Below are 21,694 nucleotides of genomic sequence, written 5' to 3' on the forward strand. Positions count from 1 at the left end.
CTAATCTGTTTATAGGTCTGTACTACCTAGTGTTTTGGTGGCATCTTTCAATCAAACGGTGGGCGGTGCAGTCAAAATGGTCGCAGGCGGGGTTTGGGCGGGGCTTGCTACTGCGCATCCGGTGGGTTAATGATTTCGCCCAAAATTGTACAAGAGTGAGGTTTTATTTTGTCAAAAAACTGAAGTTTGGCTCTTTGTAGTTGGCTATCAGGGCTTGTCCTGTAAATCGTGCGTTTGAACAAAAAAGTCCCACTTTAGCATTTGAAAAGGTGGAAGCCCTAGCGTTGATTTACTTACTGTAGTAAATCGTAAAGAGAGAGTACTAACCCCTCAGCTATTGAGGGAACTGGGAAAAATAAATAATTACATTTTAGGGCGAAGTCTGAACTTCCTCATTCGTAAATTGCCAGCGTCAGTGACAAACTGAGGCGCTTGCGCATGTCGTATATATTTTTTAAGTTAATGCTCGTAACCGTAACTTCGTAAGAATACGTTTTACAGTGTTTGAGCTATACATGCGTTATATAGTTTGGTGGTAGGCTTCATGGTTTCGGGTACCGCTTTTTCTGTGGTAGCAGGGCTCTTTGGAGCCTTGGCTTCTTCGTCTGCTAAACTGGCCGTAGGTGCAGATTATGTCACACATGGCTGCAAAGTATTCGTGGAACTTTGGTTAGCGAATCCACATTTAATCGCCCAGGCTGCAGTTTGCAGTTGGGTAAGGCGATTTATAGGGAAATTGTGACTAATTCTATTACTGACAATTATTTATTTGGTTTTCCAATTTCCGGAGCAGCCCGGGAGAAATGCACAACATTTCATAAAAAATGCAAGCAATTAAAGAATAATTTGTAAGCAATAACAGACTAGTTAAGAAAGTGTGAATAGTAATTGCTACGTTATATATGTGCCCATTCCTAAGTGCTTCCTGAAGTAAAGGAAATAAAGATTAATGGGTGAAGCGGTTGCAGTGTATAATGTTGATGTAGTTGGGCTCCTTATACACGTTGCACCAATAGACAGGCATACATATTTAATCTGGTAACGGTACTCATTTGTTTTTAGTAAGAACGGTTAAACGAAGAGTCCTGGCAATCGCAGGCAAGTTTTTAATCAGCAAGATGCGATTTTGAGTAACTGATGATCAGAAACTGCTAGGACATGTCCCTGCTTAAGCAGATTACAGTGTACACTTGCACGAAATTAGGCTTCTGTAGCTGCATAGTGCCTCAATAACATTAAATCTCGTACATACGGTCTTTAGTGGTGGTATTTCGTAGAAGTTTGTGTCATCAGGGCTAATGAGAACTGCTCCACCAACAAAGTACGCCAATTCGTTACATTCCGGATAAGATGGAGATTGTTTAACCATAAAGTTATTTGTTTTCATCTACCCACCCTTGTAGCTATTCCTTGTCTGTGTCCTGTGCCTTCTTGAATTCTGTTGCCCTTGTTTGTAATTCACTAGTTTTGTTTTCAAGTAATGCTTCATTGAGAGTGTTTTATGAGCAGTACCCACTTATTAATTTTTTTCTTTTTACATAATCTTTTCATCCAATGATGGCTTGTACAGAAATTATGATTAAGGAAAGAAATTCAGAGTTGCTGTTCAATTCAAGTTTTCCTTGTATCCTTTCAGCACACCTTTCCTGATCAAGACAGCCCAGTAATAACCATTTAGGAAATAACTCCGATAAATCGGGGCCCAGGAAGCCATAGGGTTATAGGTGTTCTGGGATGCATTTTAGAGCATTTTCCCAACTCTTTAATCCAGTGGTGTCTTAAAAACCATGAGTAAGAAAAGAATGTCAGTCTTTTTTTTCTTTCAAGGAAGACGTAAGTTGTGCCTGAGGCTTAATATTCAAAGATGACAAAATAGTAGCTCACAACAAACTAACAAGCCATTTGCTGTCTGGATACAGAGGTCCAATCTGGGAATATGGACTGCCTCCCTAACCCCCCCAAAAAGGCAGTCACTGCCTATGCATCCCTCTGGTGTTAGACTGAGATGAAAGCAGAGGTTCAAATTGCCACAGTCATGTGTTTTAAGTGAGTGCTGACATAAATGTATGTAGCATGCCTCCTTACTACTCAACGCTGACCAATCAAAGGTAGCTACCTGTATATGTGCCTGGTATGAAATTGAAAAAAATAAAGATTACAGTAATGTATTCTATTTTGTTGCTCCTAGACAGTACACTACCCCTACACAAACTAAAGTAATGTTCTTTGTACACTTGAGAGGTCTGTGAGAAACATTAAAGAAATAATGACCACCCTGTCCTCCGCCCAAACAAAAGTTATAATGACCTCATGTGCAAACCTCTATGGTTTAACTTTAATGAAAATTAAAGAAGCAACCCCCCCCCCCCCACCACCACCACCACCACCAATAACCTATAGCAGCTTTCTGTACATACATATCTGAGCAGGGCTGATTTTAGAATGGGTTCAGTTGAGAGCAAAGGGCATTATCAGCTTTATCCTAACAAGTTCAGCCTTGTTCAGGTTAAAGAGTAATCAGATAATTAATAAATTTGTTCTCATATTTCACCAACCAGCAACAGCTTTTGTGAGGCCTTCACATAGTCAAGGATGACTAAGGGAGCCCCCTGTATCAATTTATACAGTCTGGGGAGTGGGGGCCACCAGACTCCTTAAAGACTGATGTGTTGGAATGTTCTGCTGATATATTTTATGGATTACTTTTGAAATATAATTACTTGTTAGCTACATTTTCACTAATACCCAGAAGAATCATTTATGTGTCCTGGCATTATTAGGTGTATACAGAGATAAAAAAAATCAGCAATATTTTTTTACAAATGCACAGAAAAACCATAGCAGTACTAGTTTTGTACTTATTTCAGCAAGTAGCAGTACATTGTGCAACACTGGTACTGTTATACCAGATCAGTGACTGCTGTTAAGCAATTGTCAAACAGCAGCAGGGATGAGTTACTTTTATTTACCTTGGTGAGGAGTAATGCATGCCTGTCACTGTCTCTGATTTCACAGACCTTCTCTTATTTTGGTCATATTTTGCTCTGTCCTTCGTAAAAAAGTTTGATTTGCTAATAAATCATTCAGGATTACATACAGCCAATAATTCCAGGCATCAGACGTTTATACTTGTCCAAAAAATGCATGTTGATGCAAAGGGTATTATTTTATTAACTTTTTTTACGTGATATAAAGTAATATTTAAACGTGTTCCTGATTTTGAGCCTTTATTCTGCTATTATGTTTGGTATTGTGCTGAATTCTTCTGCAAAGAAGCTGAGAGTTGTAGTATCTGATGTTCTACCAGTATTTATAAAACTCCCTGAATGAAAAGACATCCCTGAAGATCGGAAGCATCAGCTGTTCTTAAAATACAAGGTTTGCAATCAAATCAGTTACTCCAGCCGGGTGATCTCTCTACTGCTTACCTTGCTTATGTTCATTATCAACTTTATCCTAACAGGGTCATACCACAGCTCTTTTCAGGTTAAGGAGCATAATCAGGAAATTCATACATTTTTCCTCATTTTTCCTAACCATCAGCTGATTTTGTGGGGCCCCACACAGTCGAGGATGATTAAGGGGCCCCCTTTCAGCCACAGGTATTGCAGGTACCTAAAGATGGCTATGTTGTTGCTTTTAGTAGAGAGGTAGAGAGAATATCCACCAAGCAGGGTTTAACTAAGCCAGAGGCACTATGTCAGTGGTAAAATATTTACTGGAATTGTGAAGCCTGTTACTTGATAAAACACTGTTACTATAGCCAGAGATATCTTTGAATTTTAAAGGAGATATAAATAAGAGTTATTACCCATCTGGTCTATAAGCATGAACCAGTTCAACCATAATGAACAAACACTTGATAAAATCAGTACACTGATTTAAAATATTTTCTTACAAAATATTAAACTCAAAAAGACTTTGTCTGTATCAAATAAACACTTTACTGTTTCACCTTCTTTATACACGTAAGTAAAATATTTAAACATTTTCCATGTAAAATACATGATTATTTGTAAATTCAAATATATTATGTTATCTTATTAGCTTTTTCCTTGAGTACTGAGTAAATGCATAAATGGTCATTGAGACCTGGCGGGAAATTAGCAGCTAACTTAAGCTGCCACATGAGTTCTCTCTTGCTCAAGAGGTTCTTCCATTCACCTCCCCCTCACATCAATGTTGACCGTATCTATTATTCCAAATTTAAAACCTGGTGCCTAAAGCCAGCTATGCCTACTGTTTATCTGTGAACCAGTCAATTTGTTTATTTAAGCCTCTTGCCCAGATGAGAGTTGCAGTGGTAGGAAGCTGAGCAGGGTAGACTGTTTTGCCCTATCCCAACAACTGTCTTCACCTTATCCTGGGGGATACCTAGGCATTCCCAGGCTAGCTACAGTCTGTCCAGCATGTCAAGGGTCTACATTGGGGCCTCCCTCCAGAGGACTTTATCTTACTCCTGCTGTGGGATGTCACCAAGATACATCTTCACTATGTGCCCACACCATTGTAGTTGGTTCCTTTCAATCATGAGGAGTAATGGCTGTACTCCAAGATCCTTTTAAATTGCTGAGCTCCTCTAACTGATAGGGTGGAGCCCACAAATTCTGTGAAGGAATCTTTCTTGTCCTTATATTCATGGTCTCTTCCTTTCATTCACTGTCATGAAAATAGATAAGAATGGAGACATAGACTGACTAGTAAACTGAGAGCTTTGCCTTAGGATTCTGCACGCACTTTACCAGCAATAGTCTGTTAGAGCATTTGCAGTAATGTGATTGCTACACCTATATGCTCTTCACTGTCCTGTTTCCCTCTTCCCTTTCTTGTGAGCAAGACCCCAAGATACTTAAACTTCACTACTTGAGGTAACTGCTCCATTTTCACCTACAGAGAACAATCCAGTGGCTCCAGGGGACAAGCAAGCCCCCCTTGTCCTGATTTAGAAGTGCTGATTCTCATCCCATCAGCTTCACACTTGGCAGTGAGCCAAGGATCACAGTCACTTGGGGCCAAGAAGATACCAGAGAGCAGAAATGCAACTTTCACATTTCCAAACTGGATACTCTCCAAATCATGGCTGCACCTTGACATCCTGTCCATGAAAGTCACAAACGGGAGGAGAGAAAAAGCGCACCCTGGGTGGAGTTCTGTACGAAAATATTCAAGTTAACACGGAGAACGAAGATGGAAATACAGAGTCTGAATGACATGCAGCAGTGTCTCTGGAAATCCATACTGCTGTAACACCTCTCACTGGATATTGCTGGGTACTCCATTATATGCTTTCTCCAGTTTAACAAAATACATGTAGAAAGGATTGGTGGATTGCCATGATCCCTGCAATATCTGTGCTAGGGCAATGATTTGATCCACTCACTGTTTCACAGCCAGGAGGAAACTGCATTGCTCCTTCTAAATCAAAGGCTAAGTTACTGGCTGGAAGCTCATTTTTGTCACCCTAGTACAGGCTTTCCCAGGGATGCTGAGTGTGATCCCTGTGAAACTGGAACATGCCTTCCTATCTTCCTTTTTGAAAATGGGGGCCACCACTCTAATTTGCCAATCCAAAAATAGTGCCCCTGACATTCTTGCAACATTGAAAATGCTTGTTAACAACAGTACCCAAATAAGACCCAGCATATTCAACATTTCTAGAAGGATTTCTTCTAGTCTTGGGCCTTGCTATTGCAAAGCTGTTTACTCACTGCAGTGTTTTTTCTACCTAAATAGATTCAGTCTTATTAGGTACTTCTGTCACTGCCTGTTCAGTGGACATCATGTCCACCAAAGTTGGGAATTTATCAGTGTTTTTTTTTTTCATCTCTCAACAATGTTTCTAGTTGAGGTCAGGATTTCTTCATCTTTAGAAAAAAAAAGAAAAACAGAGGAAGAATGGAGTCTGTGTTGTAACAAACAGTTAAGTCAGATAAATCCCTGACTATACCCCAGGTAACCCAGGCTGAATTAGCGGTCCAGGCACTGGTATAACTCTGGGGAGGGAGAGAGGAGTAATGAGGCGCTACCTGCTTACCTGTGTCAATGGAGTAGAGGTGCACATGCATGCATGCATTGCACACCCTGTGATATTATACCTGGTGGAGACCTGAGATCAAACTGGAGCTTGAAGTAAAGGAGACACTTAATGTACGATCAAAACACCAGTGTAAGATTAGTGGGCCAACCACATAACCAAATGTATACGTTCAAATAACTTCCCTTTACAGCCTAATAAATGGTTTTATTTATTTAAGAATTCCACCATCGCATCTTCTGGCATCTCCACTTCCATCTGACATGGTGGCACTTAAGTCCTTCCCACCCCACCACATGTACAGACTTATGTAAGGGACTGTAATGTCTCCGTCCCACTACACACAAACTGACTATCACCAGCTGCATACAAGCAGCTGTCCAGATTCATCATTACATGGAGGAACAAGCACTACAAAAAGTAGACTATCATTAACAAGTTCAAAATCTACCTAATTTTTTGTGCACTTTCTGTTTTCCAGGTGCAGTAATATCTTCTAGGTTGCATGGTGTTTTGGAATACCAGACCTTTCAAGGTTTTGAGACCGTCTGTCTGTAGTGTAGGGCTTCATCAAGCTCCAGATATTGTTGCTTTCTTATTAGTTATGCCTTTCTTGCAGCCCATTTTGTTTCTTTGACTATTTCACTGCATTTTAGGCTGGTTTTCATTTGCATTTGTTTCTTAGGAAAAAAGATCTGCCCAGAAGTCTTAGCTTGCATGAAGTATAGCTGACAAATGCTGCTGTTACAGTTCATATTCAGGGAGGCATACTTGTTTGTACCTCCTAAACAAGTTCTAAGTAACATCCCAACTGAAATTCCACAAGAGCTGAACTTTAATTCTGTCTACTCAGCTTACATGCAAAAAAAGTTTGCAGAACTGAAATATATCCGCAATTAATCCTGCATATAACTTTGTTTTTTTGCAGTCTAAAATATTGTCACCTATTTAACTGATGCAGATGCAGAATTATAGAAAACCAACTATCTGTAGTATTGACCAAAGAAATATGACTCTGTAAGATCCAAATGGCTAACAGACAGTACTTTCCAACACATTTCATTCTTACAGTAGCAACATTGTTCTAAACAAAATTATCAATGTCTAACTAACAATATTATGTAAGTAGACGCCAGAAAATTTTTCCTCGGGTAGACAGCAAATGTTGGATGTGTGATGGGGAAAAAAGAGGTAATTGGGAACATATTTTCTTGGAGTGTGGTGAGTTGGCAGACTTTTAAGGATTCCCTGTGGGATGCAATGTTGGAGATGCAGAGTGGGCATATTGGTTTGATGAGGGAGATGATTTTTCTGAGTTATGATACAGAATCGGAATTGCCTAGACATGATAAGGCCTTGCTGTGTCTAATTATGGTGGCTGCCCAAAAAGCAATTACTAAAAATGGAAATCAAAATCTAAACCAGCTATACTAGAAGTAGTGAATATAGTAAAATAGATAAAGCAACTGGAACTGAGACCTTTAGAAATGGGTAGGAGCAAACCACATAGGAAAAAATGGGAACTGTGGGAACAATACATACAGGGGAGGAATGAGGTTTAAAAGAAGGCAGGACTTAAATGAGCTTTGTAATGTTTGAAAATGATTGGGTAGATGAGTGATGTATAATGTTTGCAAATGGGAGTGTGTCAGTATGGTTTGTGATAGAAAATGCTTGCAACTAGGATTGTTTTCATTTATATAAATGCATGATTGTGTCGTAAGTGATGGTTTATTAAAGGTGTTTCTTGTTTAAAAAAGGGCAGGAATTGAATAATTATGTAATGTTGCTTAAGTTATATGATATATAGCAGTATATGTGGTCTAATGTTTGTAAATGTGAACTTGTTAACACAGTTTGATTGCTTTCATATAAATGTAAATTTGTCTATGTCACTAGTGATAATTCAGTAAAGGTGTTTAAAAAATATGTAACCTTCAAAATGTTTTACAGATTTGATAGAAAATTTGTTTTTATGTCACAATTATAAAATGTATGCAAACATCATGGGGAACAACTTCAGCTCTGAAAGAAATGCAGAACTGTTTTTCTATTATCTAATCAGAGTGGAACAAATTTGCCAGTAGCGGCCTACTCTGCTGAACACCTTTTAATTACCTGGTATTGTCCAGTGCCATGTACATCTTGGACATTTTATTTTACTGCATAAAAGTTAATTAGTGCAGGAAGAGGATGTCAAACAGCTTAGTATTTTGCTTATGAAAGTTATCGTGATAGGTCTGACAGCTCCCTTCCAGTTTTAATAGCATAGTAGAACAAATCTTTTTAGCCATCAGGGTTTCATGAATGAGTTACCACTACTGGATTGTTAGCAGATTGCTTTTAATTTAGAAAAAAGTGTGTAACTTTTTTCTTTCCTTTCCTTTTTCCTTCAGCTGCCCGTGCTTCTCAGGCTTGGATGTGGTGGTATGGTGATTACTTTTAATGCTGTAATGTGGACATTCTTTGCCAAAGCTTTAAGGTACTCAGCATCGTCTGCAAGAGCGACTGTAACATCAGCTGCCTCCAATTATATTTCTTCGGTAAGTACGATCCAGCTTATTTGTGCGTACATATATTGTGTGCATATAAATAAAGTGTGCTATTCTGTAGGATACATGTGCAAGTTATTTCAAGACTGGGAAAGCCACAAGTATGATGTATGTATATGAGCTCTAGGCAAAATAAAGCACTTTGAAATTCATATCCTTGACCCCCCCAGTTGTGTTCATGCAGTATTGTTTTTGCTTGCACAATTCCGGACTGATTTGCTTTTAGTAATGAGGCAAGTGATTTTTTTACTAGCAGTTTGATTCACCGTTTATTTATATTTTTGCAATCTTTACTCCCACTGCCTGTCAGTCATCACCTCCCTCCTTGATCAGTCAACAGATTTGTTCCCCATCACTGGAGCGAGGATCATCCAGAAGGGACTGTCGTTCAGACAAGTATCAGGGGTACTTTAAGGATATTTCTTATTTTTCTCCCAAGTTCTAACTGCACATACCTGTCAAGAGTTTTAGGAGGGATGTGCATTGAGGATGTTCACGGTGGATGTCTCCTCCCTTCTGTAAGGGGCATTTCCTCCAAGCTGCCCATCCCTCCCCCTTGTGAATGAGCAGGGTTTTTCCCAGTCTCCATCAGAGAATTCACATCACTCATTGTACCCTTGAGTGTGTTCAAACTCCTACCCTCTTAAGTAAAGGTGAGCAGGCTATATGCCGCTGTATTCCTTTCCCTCCCCGTCTTCCACAGTACCAGGGCTACTAATCAAACTGCTCTCACCTGGATAATGGTCAGGGCTCCATCTATGAGTTTTGTGGAGCCTGGCTTGATTTACAATTATTTTTGTTCCCTTTTTAACATTTGAAGTTTTAAGGCCGTTTGGGATTTTTTTGATTAGTTTATGGATTCTGGATTTTGATTGGCAGTACTTGAATCAAGGTATTTCTGATATTTTTTTACTTTGTACCAGGTATTGTTTTTATTTGGACAATTATTGAAGAACTCTTCATATATAATGGGACGCTAAAAATATCAGAATTATTTTAACACTGCCTGGCTCTTTGGCATAGAGAGCCGAAGCCCTGCCTACAGCTAAAACAAGCCAAGTTTGAATAATGGCTGAGACATTGGAAGAGTTGGGTGGAGGTTTGAATGAATGAGCAGGAGATGATGGATTGCCCTTCCTTGGGGGGGGGGGGCAGAAGAGATGTCACTTCTTCCTTGTTAATGGTCACCATACAAATGGTTGGCATACAGTACCCAGAAAAGGCCAGAAGTGGTAATGTGGACTAAGCAGTCCCAAGCTGTTAACAATAACCTTTATTAGCATGTGTATGGGGGGTGTAATATACCACACATTGATGCAGGTGCTCATGTCAGCCACCTGGAGGAGGGCACAAAATCACCTCCTTTGTTTACATGGATGATGCCCCCCCCCCTCCAATTGGCCCTTGCCTTTTTACTAGGGACTGTTTAGTTTTGAAGGAACAAATGGACTAAAGACTGATGGGGATGCTTGGCGGTTGGCAGGTACCGAGGCAAAAAGAAATAGGAAAAAATAAATATTTTAAACCATAGTATATTTTAACCTTGTGAATTCATAATTGGAAATCCATAAGTGAGTTTGTAAAGTTAGATTGCAGTAAGGAAAACACTTTACATTTCAATTTATTATTTTTCATGTAATGTATGTTTATTCAGTGTATTTTTCTTGTGCATGTACTTTGAAATGTTCTGTGTGGTCTGCTCAGTAGTCCCATGATTGAGCAGGTCATAATATATAACAGCTTGGTTATAGAACAGCCAGCATCACATTTCTGAAGTAGTCTGTACTTTTTATGAAAGACAGAAGTACTTAACCATTAAAAATCTTTTTATTGCCGCTGTTGTGGTTGCTTTCCCAAGGGTGTGCTGACACTTGATTCTGAGCTTGGTAACTGTGTGGTTTTTCAGCACACTTGAACCAGCTTTTTGTGGATCACCATGAATAAGTTTGCAAACCTGTAAGACCATTTTTATTCACAAATTTAAATGAAATCTCCAAATCTCTTTCTTTTCCTTTATTGAACCTTCCATTTAGAACTAAAAGGGTACAGAGTAGACGTCTCAGCCATCCATATTTTTATAGAATGGCCAGATTTTTGTCTCATATCTTTCGAGTCTTCCTCGTAAAATTTGCATTTTTCCTGGAAAATAACTGAGGATTGAAGTCACTACATAATGACAGACATTTGCGTTTCAGACTTCATATCCTTCAAAAAATGCATGCTAACACAGTGTGTGTTATTCTAGCAACTTTCAAAGTTTATAAGAGCAATGTTTAAAATCTGTCCATATTTTTGACCCTTTGAACCCTTGTTATCTTTGGCTTTGTCCAAGTTTTTGTGCTAAGAGTTTGGGATGTATGGTGCACAAGGAAACTTGTGCCTTTATGATATCTATTCATGGCTGTGCTTTGCCTTCCAAAGAAACCATACCACCTCTAGCATGACATATTTTAAGGGGAACAGATCTTTGTGATAGTGCCCCTGGAGTATGCAGAGAAGAAATTGCATCACCACTGCATTATCAACATACACATCCAGAGTTATTTCTACAAGCTAACATAGTCTGGGCATGCAGTATAACAAGGTACACATATCTGATATTCCAAAATAGTTATCAAAATCCAGAGTAAGCAGGCCTTCCTTCTACTTGTAGAGCAGTTTTTGGGGGTGTGCACATGCTTCTTATAAAGTCTTGTATTAACTTGGCATTTTTTTAGGTTCTTTAAATCACACCAGAAGATGAATGGTTTGGCATAAACAGTGCAATAAAGTTATTTTTACTTATCCATCCTTTGTTGAAGAGGAAGGGTTAGAGTTTTTTTTTTAGTAGCTAAATCACCTCATCTACACAGAACTGATTTTTTTTGCCCATATGAGGTCATATTGGGTGGTGAAAAAAACTTCCAGGTATTTAAAATCCAGTTACTTCCAGAGTATTTCAGAATCCATGTTAAAATGAATCAGAAGACACAATGAAATATATTACAATTACTCTTGTATCCCAGACAGGAGTCAAATTGATTAAGGAGACTCCAAAACAGGGGAAGGGATCGGGAAGGGACAGAGGTAGATAGATACTAGCAGAAGTGAGACTATAGGGTATGTTTAGACCCTTTAACCTAATTAAAATGTTTACTCATCTGACAAGTGGGTCACTGTAAAAGGCAAAAGAAGTAGAGAGGGTGAGCATCTGTACCTGTTACTCATATACAAGATGAAATGGGTATATTAATGACCATCTCTCTTCAATAAATGCTCTGACTTCAGGGTAGTGAATGAAAGTGCACTTGTGTAAAATATTACCATGACAGTAGATGTCCTTGCCTTCACTGCTGCAGTATTCAAAACATATGGGTTCCCCTGCCTCAGAAGCCCAACGTTCGACCAGTCTACTAAAGACTTCTGTTACTTTAAAGGTACGCTGAATGTCACCAAATGCTCCTTGTGTAATGTAGGGCATAGAGATGATGTTCAGGCCTACCAAAAACAGAACTTGGGGATGTAAACTGCCTGAAATGTCACTTGACACTTCCCGAGGAGGAACACCAGTCCAAGGAACCCAAGCGGTAATGTGTACATCCAGGAAGGTAAAAAACTGGGGGGTGGGAGGGAGTGAATACTGCAGCAGTGAAGGCAAGGACATCTACTGTTTTGGTAAGATTTTACACAACTGTACAATGTCCTTATATTCACTGCTACAGTATTCAAAACATATGGGAGAGTGCCAAAGCTCAAGAGGAAACTTGTGAGGTGGAAGGGACAGAAGAGTCCACAAAATGCCATGAAGAACTGAAGTAGTAAAACCAGCCGTAGCTCTAGACATACCACCCAACTTGTAGTGCTTGGTAAAGGTATGCACAGAAGTCCAAGTAGCTGCTTCAAGAACAGAATTAGTATCTAAACCTTTGAAAAAAGCACTAGAAGAAGTCACAGCTCTAGTAGAATGAGCCTTAATTGAAAATGGAAGGCTCTTGCCATTAAATGTGTAACAAAAGGTCATAACCATAGAAATCCAAATCCATGAATAAATAGTTTGCTTGGATACCGCAAGTCCCAAAGATCTAGGATGAAAAGAAATAACTGATCAGATGTTCTAATAACCTTAGTCATATCCAAATAAACCCTAAGTTGCCTATGCATGTGCAAAATATGGAACACCTTCTCACTGTCAGTTTGCAGAGAGGGAAAAAAATAGGCAGATTAATTGACTGATTAAGTGATAGCTCATTAACCACCTTTGGGCCAAAAGAAGGGTTAGTGCACAATGACTCTCTATCCTTATAAAAAATCATAAAAGAAGGACAAGCCATATGGACCTGCAACTCAGACACCTGTCTGGCAGAAGTAAGCACTAACAAAAGAACAGTTTTCCATGAACAATGTTGCAAGGAAGCTGGAGCAGTGGGCTTAAAAGGAGCCTGAGGCAACATCTACAAAACAAAATTAAGATCATAGGGAGGAGGACCAGGCTTCATGTGAGGTCTAATATTAAGGACACCTTTAAGAAACAGTTTCCCCTCAAATCTAGTAGCTAAAGGAGGAGGAAAAAGACAGACAAGTAGAGATAGCTTATAGGTGAGCCTTAATAGAAGAATAGGCCAAACCAGCATTGAGCAACTCACACAAATAAGAGAGAACCAAAGGAGCATCCACAGCAAGTAGGGCCAGGTTATGAAAGAGAGACCAAAAATAAAACCTCTGCCATTTGGATAAGTAGGATTTCCTAGTCATAGGTTCCCTGGCCTCCTGCAGGACTTGCAGCACGTCCTCAGAAAAAAAGGTGTCTATGAGTAATCGGAATCCTAGCTGAAGCAAGGACAGGTGGAGATGGATAAGAGATCCCTGGTGTTGTGTGAGTAGATCCACCCTGTGAGGTAACTTGTGATTATTGCCTCTGGCTAGATGCCGAAGAAGAGGGAACCAGTGCTGTCGTGGTCAGAAGGGAGTCACCAACAAGATTTTGGGAGCATCCTGCTGAATTTTGAACAGGACCTTTGGAATGAAGGGAAGGGGTGGGAATGCATAAAGAAACATCCCCTTCCAAGAGAATGAGAGGTCATCCACCTTCCATACCAGAGGACTGGGGACTCTGGTACAAAACAGGGGAAGTTGTCTGTTCAGAGGGGAGGCAAAATAGATCCACTTGAGGAGTACCCCACTGGTGGATAATGTCCAGAAACACATCCCTGTGAAGCATCCATTCATGAGACTGAGTTAAGGACCTGCTCAGAGTGTCTGCCACAATGTTTTGACCGGAAGGGATGTAAACTGCCTGAAGAGTCACTTGGCACTTGACAGCAAGATCCCACACCAGAAGTGCCAACTGGCAAAGAAGATAAGATCTCGTTCCTCCCTGTTTGTTGATATACAACATCACTGTGGTATTGTCTGTGAAAACCTTGAGAGGCCCAGGAGAAAAAAGAGACTGAAAAGCCTGAAGACCCAGCAGAAGAGCTCTCATCTCTTTGACATTGATGTGCTCCACCTGCTGCTGAAGCAACCACACCCCCTGTACCTTTAGAGAGCCAAAAGTTACACCCATCCCATGTCTGAAGTGTTTGTAAACAATTCCTGAGAGGGAAGGGGGGTGAAAAGGGATCCCTGGATTCAGAGACAACTGCTGAATCCACCAGTGAATTCCTGTCTGGAAAATCAGAAATAAGTTGACAGGCCTGAGAAAGAAGAGCCAATACATACCTCGACATATGGGTCTGATAATTAATAGCCCTAAAAGCTAAGGTAGCAGAAGTATAGACCTTTTTTACCCAGCCTGTCCATAGTTTATTTTATTTATTTTATTTTACATTTGTTTATCGAGGAAGTCCGACTGGACACATATCCTTTTTCAGCAGAGGCCCGGGGAGAAAAACTCCAGATAAAACAAGCAGTATAAGCAATAAAACAAGATACCGAGTATGTTAAAGGTTGACATGAACATTCAAAGTTATTACATGGTAATATCAGAGACAGGTTGAATTACATAGTCATTGCTGTACAGCAGGTCAGTCAATACAAATTTCCTATGAGCATTCATATTTATAATTATTTGACAGACATATTTCATATTTACAGGGATAAATAATGTTAGTCATTCATATTTCACATAAACATTACTTTGTGTTGAAAATTTACTATAATTTACATGTGAGGGCAAAATAAATGTATGGAAAGGAGAGTTCTTTAAGCTAGGAGTAGAGAGAAAGAGTAGTATGCTTGGGTAGGGGTGTTAGAAGTTTTGTAGGGTAGGAAGAGAAGGAGTTGTGATAAGGGCAGTGACAGAGAGGTTGATTGTTAGGAGTAGAGCAGGAACACAGCCGTCTGTTAAATTGGTGAGCTTTTAGAATTTGCAGTAAACACCAAACGGTGCTGGCAAGAGTTACCTCCAACAACAATGAAATGAACAGTAAAAAACAAAGCAGGAGGTAGCAGCCACAGCTATGTAGAATAACAGCTTTATTAGTAAAAATAGGTGAGTGCTTTCATGGCACCAGCCACTTCATCAGACTGATGAAGTGGCTGGTGCCACGAAAGCGCTCACCTCTTTTACTAATAAAGCTGTTATTCTACATAGCTGTGGCTGCTACCTCCTGCTTTGTTTTTTACTGAGCTTTTAGAATTGTTTTAAATTGTACTAGTGATAGTATGTTGGTGATGTTATCAGGTAGTTAATTCCAGATTTTACCTATGTAATTTGAGAAAAGGGAATCTCCTGCTTGATTTTTAGCTGCATTGATTTTTATGTACTTTTTATTAGTGGAGTGTAAGGTTCTGTTAGTGGTATAAGGCTGGATTAATGTTTGTAGAACTGGTGTTTTTTCTTGTTCGAAGAGGATTTTGTGGGCCATGGTTAACTGGATGTAGTGTAGTAGTTGGGGGAATTCTAACTAGTTGAGTTGCTTGAGTGCATTGCTTGAGTGCATGGCAGTGATGAGTTCTAGCTGTTAGGTTAGTGGCAAATCTGGCTATTTTGTTATAGCAGGATTCAAGCTTTAGTATCTCGGACTTTTGAAGATTAGTGAGTATGGGGTCTGCGTACAGAAGGGTGGAGATTAGGTGGGCTTGGGCAACAGCAATCCTGGTCTTATTAGTAAAGTAATGTTTATTTCTGTATAGTGTGGCCAGTTTTTTATGGACATTTTTATGGTTTGGAAATGTGATTGTTGATTTTAAGCTTACAGTCAATTTCAACTCCTAAAAGTTTGGTGTTGTGGGATGGAGATATAATAGTGTTATTTATTGAAGTGATGGTAAATGTATTGGTGGGTGAAGCTACTTTGGTGGGTTGGAAGATCATTAGTTTGGTTTTATTGGGGTTGAGTATTAGTTGAGCGTTTGTGAGCCAGGACTCGACTGCATAAAAGGAATCTTGTTAGTTTCTGTAGCTGTGGCAATGAGGAAGCAGCACGTATAACTGTCGAGTCATCTGCATATTGGATGAGTGTTGACTGTGGGGCTGATAGGTGGAGGTTATTTGTAAATAGAGAAAATAGAAGTGGCCCTAAGATAGAGCCTTGTGGGACTCCTAATGTTACTGGCAGAAGGGGTGATAAGGTGAGTTGCCAAGAAACAGCCTGCTGGCCTCCAGTAAGGTACTCTTGGAACCAGTTAAGAGTAGACTTGCAAAAATTTAGGTTGGAGAGTATGTTGAGAAGTTTGGAGTGAGAAACCACATCAAAAGCTTTTGACAAGTCAAGGAAGATAGAGGATACATAGTTGTTCTTGTTTCTGTGGTAGCTAACAGTGTTAGTAAATGATAGTAGGGCGGTAGATGTGCTGTGGAATTGTCGGAAGCCATGCTGTGTGTTAGTTCGAAGTTTGTTAGTAAACAGATATTCTGAGACTTGCATATGAATGACCCTCTCTAGGATCTTAGACAGAGGAGATAAGATTGCAAAAGGACGGTAGTTAGTGAAGTCAGTTGAAGAGCCACCTTTGTGAAGAGGGATAATGTTTGAGGTTTTCCAAATGGGAGGGATTTGTTGTTCAGCTATGGATCTATTGACTAGTATTGGTATAGGATAGGCTATTCCATCTGCTGTTAGTTTAAGGTATTCGGCTGGTAAATTGTCTGCTGCTAGGGTAGTTGATTTTAACTTTTTTTGCAGTTTTCTGATTGTATCGGTTGATACAGGTTGCAGGGAGGATGAGGTGACATTGGGAGAGGGAGTGGTGGCTGCTTGTTTGACAGTGCTAAGATGGTTTCAATAAAGTATTTGTTAAATTGAGTGGCATTACTATCTGAAGGATTGGTAGTGGTTGGTGGGGGTGTACTAATTTTACCTGGCAGTATTATATTGTTTATTGCTGACCTGAGCTTTTGTGGATTTTTATGGTGTTTAGATTGGATTTCAGTGTAGTAGTTAATTTTGTCCTGTTTTATTTGTTTCTTTGCTTTATTTCTAAGTTCTTTGTAGATCTGTAAGGTGGGTTGTGACCTTGTTTTATTCCAATTTGTCCAGGCCTTATCTCTAGTTTTTAGTAGAGCTTGAGTTTCCTTTGTTAGCCATGGGACAAAGTTGGATTTTATGTGAATATATCTGTAGGGAGCTTGTGATTTTAGTATATCAAGGAAGCTGGAGTTGAAATAGTCTATAGCTTCCTGTAGGGTAAGATGTTTTAAAGGTGACCAATTACACTGTTTGAGTATGTCTGTTAATTTGTTGGGATTCAGGTGTTTTTTATTTCTTATTTGTACAAATATGGTCTGTTTTGGTGTATTAGTTTTATTCCTAATGACATATGTTGGTAAGTGGTCACTGAGACTGTGTAGTAGACAGTGTGGGAGTAGAGGGCTGGTTTGTTTGTTAGTATCCAGTCCAAGGTGAACTGCTTGTTAGATGTCTTATTAAGCCTGGTGAGAGACTGGATGAGTTGATTAAAGCCATGCAGGTTTATGTTATTTTGGGATGTGGGGAGTTGCAGTCTAACCAGTCTATGTTTAGGTCACCCATTATGATAGTTTCCTGTGGCAAGGATTTGCTACACCAATGTAATAAGTTTTCTAACATTTGAATATTGTCTCCAGGTGGGATGTAGATACTGATTATATATATTTGTTTGTTAGGGTGAGCTTTAGTTTGGCAAATTTAACTTCAGTTCACTTCTAGTGTTTCTAATGGGAGATTGTTTTTGAATAGTAAGGCTACGCCTTCACCTCTTCTACCTTCTCTGTCTTTGTGTATGATATAACCTGGGGGGTATTATTTTTTTTGTTGGTGTGTTAGGGTTTCGCCATGTTTTGGTGTGGAGTGCAATATCTGGGGAATAAAGGGTGAGGTTAGCATGCAGTTCGTGAATTTTGTTATTAACACTTCTTATATTCATATTTAAAAGCAGCATATCTGATTTGTCTGTAGGAGGGATGATAGATGTGAAACTACTTGATGACTGTGAGACATTTAGAGAGGTAGTGGTAGAGGTATTACAGATTGGGCCAGGATGTGGGTGTATGTCCCCACTAAGGAGTAGTTTTCAGGCTAAGTAGGTCAGAGTGTGTAGGTATTTGATTATCTGTTTGTTGTATTGCAAGGAAATACTTGAAATGTTAGGATGAGAATGGAGACTGTATTTTGCATAGTATACGAATGAGGTATTGAAAATAGAGCTGCATATGGAAATGTTGACTGGTTTGGGTGGTGTGGGAAAGGAGTTAGAGGTAGTGTGGAAAGGGGTTGGATTGCTTAGCCTGGTGTGATACTGGATGTTGTAAGCTGCTACTGTTAGTAGAAATAGGGTTATCATTATTATGTGTGTTTTGTGTAGTGTTGTTCTAGAGGAGTGGAGAATGTCTGGTTTGTTAGGTGTGGGGGATCTAGTAGTTGACTGCATTATATTTGACCTGGCTTAGTTGTGAGAGATTGTGAGTATAGTGTTACAGAGGAAATTGGGTGGGAGGGGTTTGTGGTGGAGTTTTGGAGTGAGATGTGGTAGGTGGTGTGTTTTGATTGGCTGTGTAATAGAAGGGAGTGGCAATGGATCTATAAGTTGGATGAGTGTGGGTGGGTGGGAATGGGGGTAGGGTACGGTAGGGGAGCAGAGTGAGCCTGAGCTTTAGCGAGGGTGAATGGAGCAGGATGGACCGAGAATCAACAGCTAGCGACCAGAAACAATCAGTAAGGTACTTAGGTTTTTACAGAAAGCAATCCCAATTTGTGCTTTAAAATGTTTGTTTTCAGAAGTTTAGTCGTAGGGAATACAGATAATCACTCGAGGTAATTTCTAACAGAGGACAGAACCTAGTAATTACAGCAGCTAAGATTATTACCACAACCAAGGTTTTAGTGATTGAGTGAGAGTACTGTGAGAAAAAGGGATGCTACAGTGTGTATGTTTGACTAAGAGTAAGGTAATTCACTATAGCTAGGTCTATGAGCAGGAATCAGAGTGGCATGTGTTGGGGGGAGTTTTGGGATGGCTGTCAGAAGGCAATAACTTGGGTGAAGGAAGTGATTGAGACGGCTTATCAGAGGATACAGACACTCCCGAGGGGTCAGCAGTAGGGCATTTATATAAAAAACAACAATCCTCAGGAACCCTCTAAAACCTGTCAGGGTTCATGGGAGTAGGGTGGAGAGAATCAGACATATGAGAGGCATTGGAGAAAGCATCCAGTAAAGCTGTCAAAACAGGAATAATAGCCGCAGGTTTAGGAGATTCCAACTGCAGCAACTCATAATATCTCTTGTGGATATCAGAGACCTAAGCACAATCCCACTTAAAAAAACCATCACCCCAGAGAGTGTCCCCCCAAAAGAACTTTCCTCCAAAGGAACAATCGGACTAATCGATTCCTTCTTCTCTGACCCATAGTCCAAAGGAGAAGGAATTTGAGTAGAATAAGTTAGGGATTCATCAGCAGAATCCGACTCATCCACAGAAGAGTCCTGGTCTATAGGCCTGCTAAGAGGAGTAGAGGACCAACAAGGAGGAGGAACTGAAACCCCATGAGGAGGCTTTAAGGACATTAAGGCAGGAAAATAACCCTTAAGTAAAAGCCTGCCACTTACCTTGAGGATACCTAGAAGTAGAAGAAACATGTTTCATTTTTTGTTTCTTTTTAAAGGGGTGACAGTCAAGAACCGTAGCAGGAACTTCTTCCCCATCCAAAAACTGAGGGGCTCCCCTAAGGCCTTCGGAAAAAAATCAGCCATGGTTCCTTCTGAACATTCAAGACAGATGCCATACAAAGCCTTTTCAGATATGCTGCCAACCGGATCCTCACTTGCCTCCAACATGGTTGCAGCAGAGAAATCCAACAACACAGTCAAGGGAGCCTTCGGGTTCATAACAACCTTGGGAGAAGCACCTGGCAGAGGCTGGACAGCAGAAGATTCCAGTTGAACGTTTTTCATCTTCTTCTTCCCCAGTGATTGACCCTCAGGGTGGGAGATTCCTTCCATTGCATCTTTAGCGAGTAGCTTAAGATGCTGGTTCTCAAGGTACAAGAAAAGGGAAGAAAGTCTACTGCAAAGGGTTTTCAAGACAAACGCCTGACAAATAGAACAAGACGTATGGTCATGCGAAGCACCTAGGCAAAAAAGTCACTTATTGTGGCAGTCTCTGTGGGGAATCTGTCTCCTATCCTGGCATTTACCCTTCCTGGATGACATTAACCCAAGGAACAGAAAAACAAGAAAAAAAAATACCCCAATAGGGCACTTATGTTGCAAATACAGTAAACAGGTGTAGTTAGTCACTGGAGAACGAGAATAGGTTCATAGGTTGGTACTAGGCTATCAGCCCTAGAGCCTATACAAGCCTAGCCATAACAATTCCCTGGATATTTTTTCCCACAATATTTACTTCTCTGGACCCCTGTCTAGCAGGGCGACTGACATGATCCCCAGGGTGAATTTCCTGTAGTTTCATAGTTTGGGTACTAGGCAAACAAATTTATAGGTTCATAGATTAGTACTAGGCTAACTGCCCTTGTGAGCCATTTTAAGCCTAGCCAATTATCCCTTGTGAGACTCAAACCCTGCACCTTGGGTTTGTAAGGCAAAGACCTTAACCATTAGGCCATCCTCCCAACAAAAACACAACTTCTTTGCCTCCAGTCTGAACAGTTGAATATGTTCAACTGGAAGAAAACGGATGCAGGTAAACAGACTGGTGTAAAAGATATGTTCAGACTGGCGGCAAAAAAGTTGTGTTTTTAGTAGGCCTGAATGTCCCCTTTATATACCCTATGTTACACAGGGAGCATTTGGTGATGTTCGACGTACCTTTAAAATAACATGAGTCTTTAGTAGACTGGCCAGACATCGGGCTTCCACTGTAGGGGAACCCATATGTTTTGAATACTGCAACAGTGAATGTAAGGACATCAGCAGTTCCTAGAAGGGGCCAAGAAGCACATCTACCGTAAAACTTTAATTATGAAAAGCCACCAACACTGAGTCCTCCTATCAGATATCAGATTTAGATATCAAATTCAGTGTCGAGGTTACTAACTAGACTGGGTATAGTCTCACATTAGCAATACTCTGAAATAGCAATAGATTGTTCTTCAGTGTTGTCCTGCATTTATGTGCATAGTTTATACCAGATCAGACAATAATGAAAGAGATATGAAAGAAGGAATATTCATAAATATCACTGTATGCTTTTTTTTTCTTTTTAACAGTTTAAACTAAATATTACTCTAAGGACATGGACAGAAACCTTGGAATTTGTATGTTAAGAAGGGGATATTTGTAAAGAAAGGTACAACCCCTCCATAGTGGGGGTGGCATGGTGTTTTCCTTTCCTCATCTGTTGATCTGTTACTTTCACTGTGGAAAAGATTAGGTTTTTAGTAAATTGCATAAATTGTGGTCATGGGCTACAGCTGTTGAGGAGATGCATGTTGTTCTGATGTGCACTCTGCTGACCTAATGTAATCAAAGAACCTACAGTAAGGGGCCTGTACAAGCTGATTTAGGGTAGGAGAAATTCTGGTTGTGATTATGACTTTAAAGTTTACAGAGTTTACTGCAAAGATACATTGAGCTGACTTGAAAGTACTGGGCCCTTCTCTGGCTTGAGCCTAGTGGTTAAGGCACAATCCTTTCAGGTATTAGAGAACTTTGAATGTCAACGTTTCCTATTTAAAACCATCAGGAGATGA

General features: G+C 39.9%; 1 protein-coding gene across 1 annotated transcript in view; it reads left to right on the forward strand.

The window, feature by feature from the left end:
- Positions 1-398: 398 nt before the first annotated feature.
- The window catches only part of TMEM42 (transmembrane protein 42), a 121,680-nt gene continuing 100,384 nt past the window's right edge, over positions 399-21,694 (forward strand). Inside the window, exons 1-2 of the mRNA XM_044064668.1 lie at positions 399-715; positions 8,431-8,577. Coding sequence (XP_043920603.1) covers positions 545-715; positions 8,431-8,577 — 318 coding nt within the window. The 5' untranslated portion in view covers positions 399-544. The remainder of the gene's footprint in view (positions 716-8,430; positions 8,578-21,694) is intronic.

The sequence above is a fragment of the Protopterus annectens genome, chromosome 3.part0, assembly GCF_019279795.1.
Source record: "Protopterus annectens isolate FY-2018-M chromosome 3.part0, PAN1.0, whole genome shotgun sequence".
Lineage (NCBI taxonomy): Eukaryota > Metazoa > Chordata > Ceratodontiformes > Protopteridae > Protopterus > Protopterus annectens.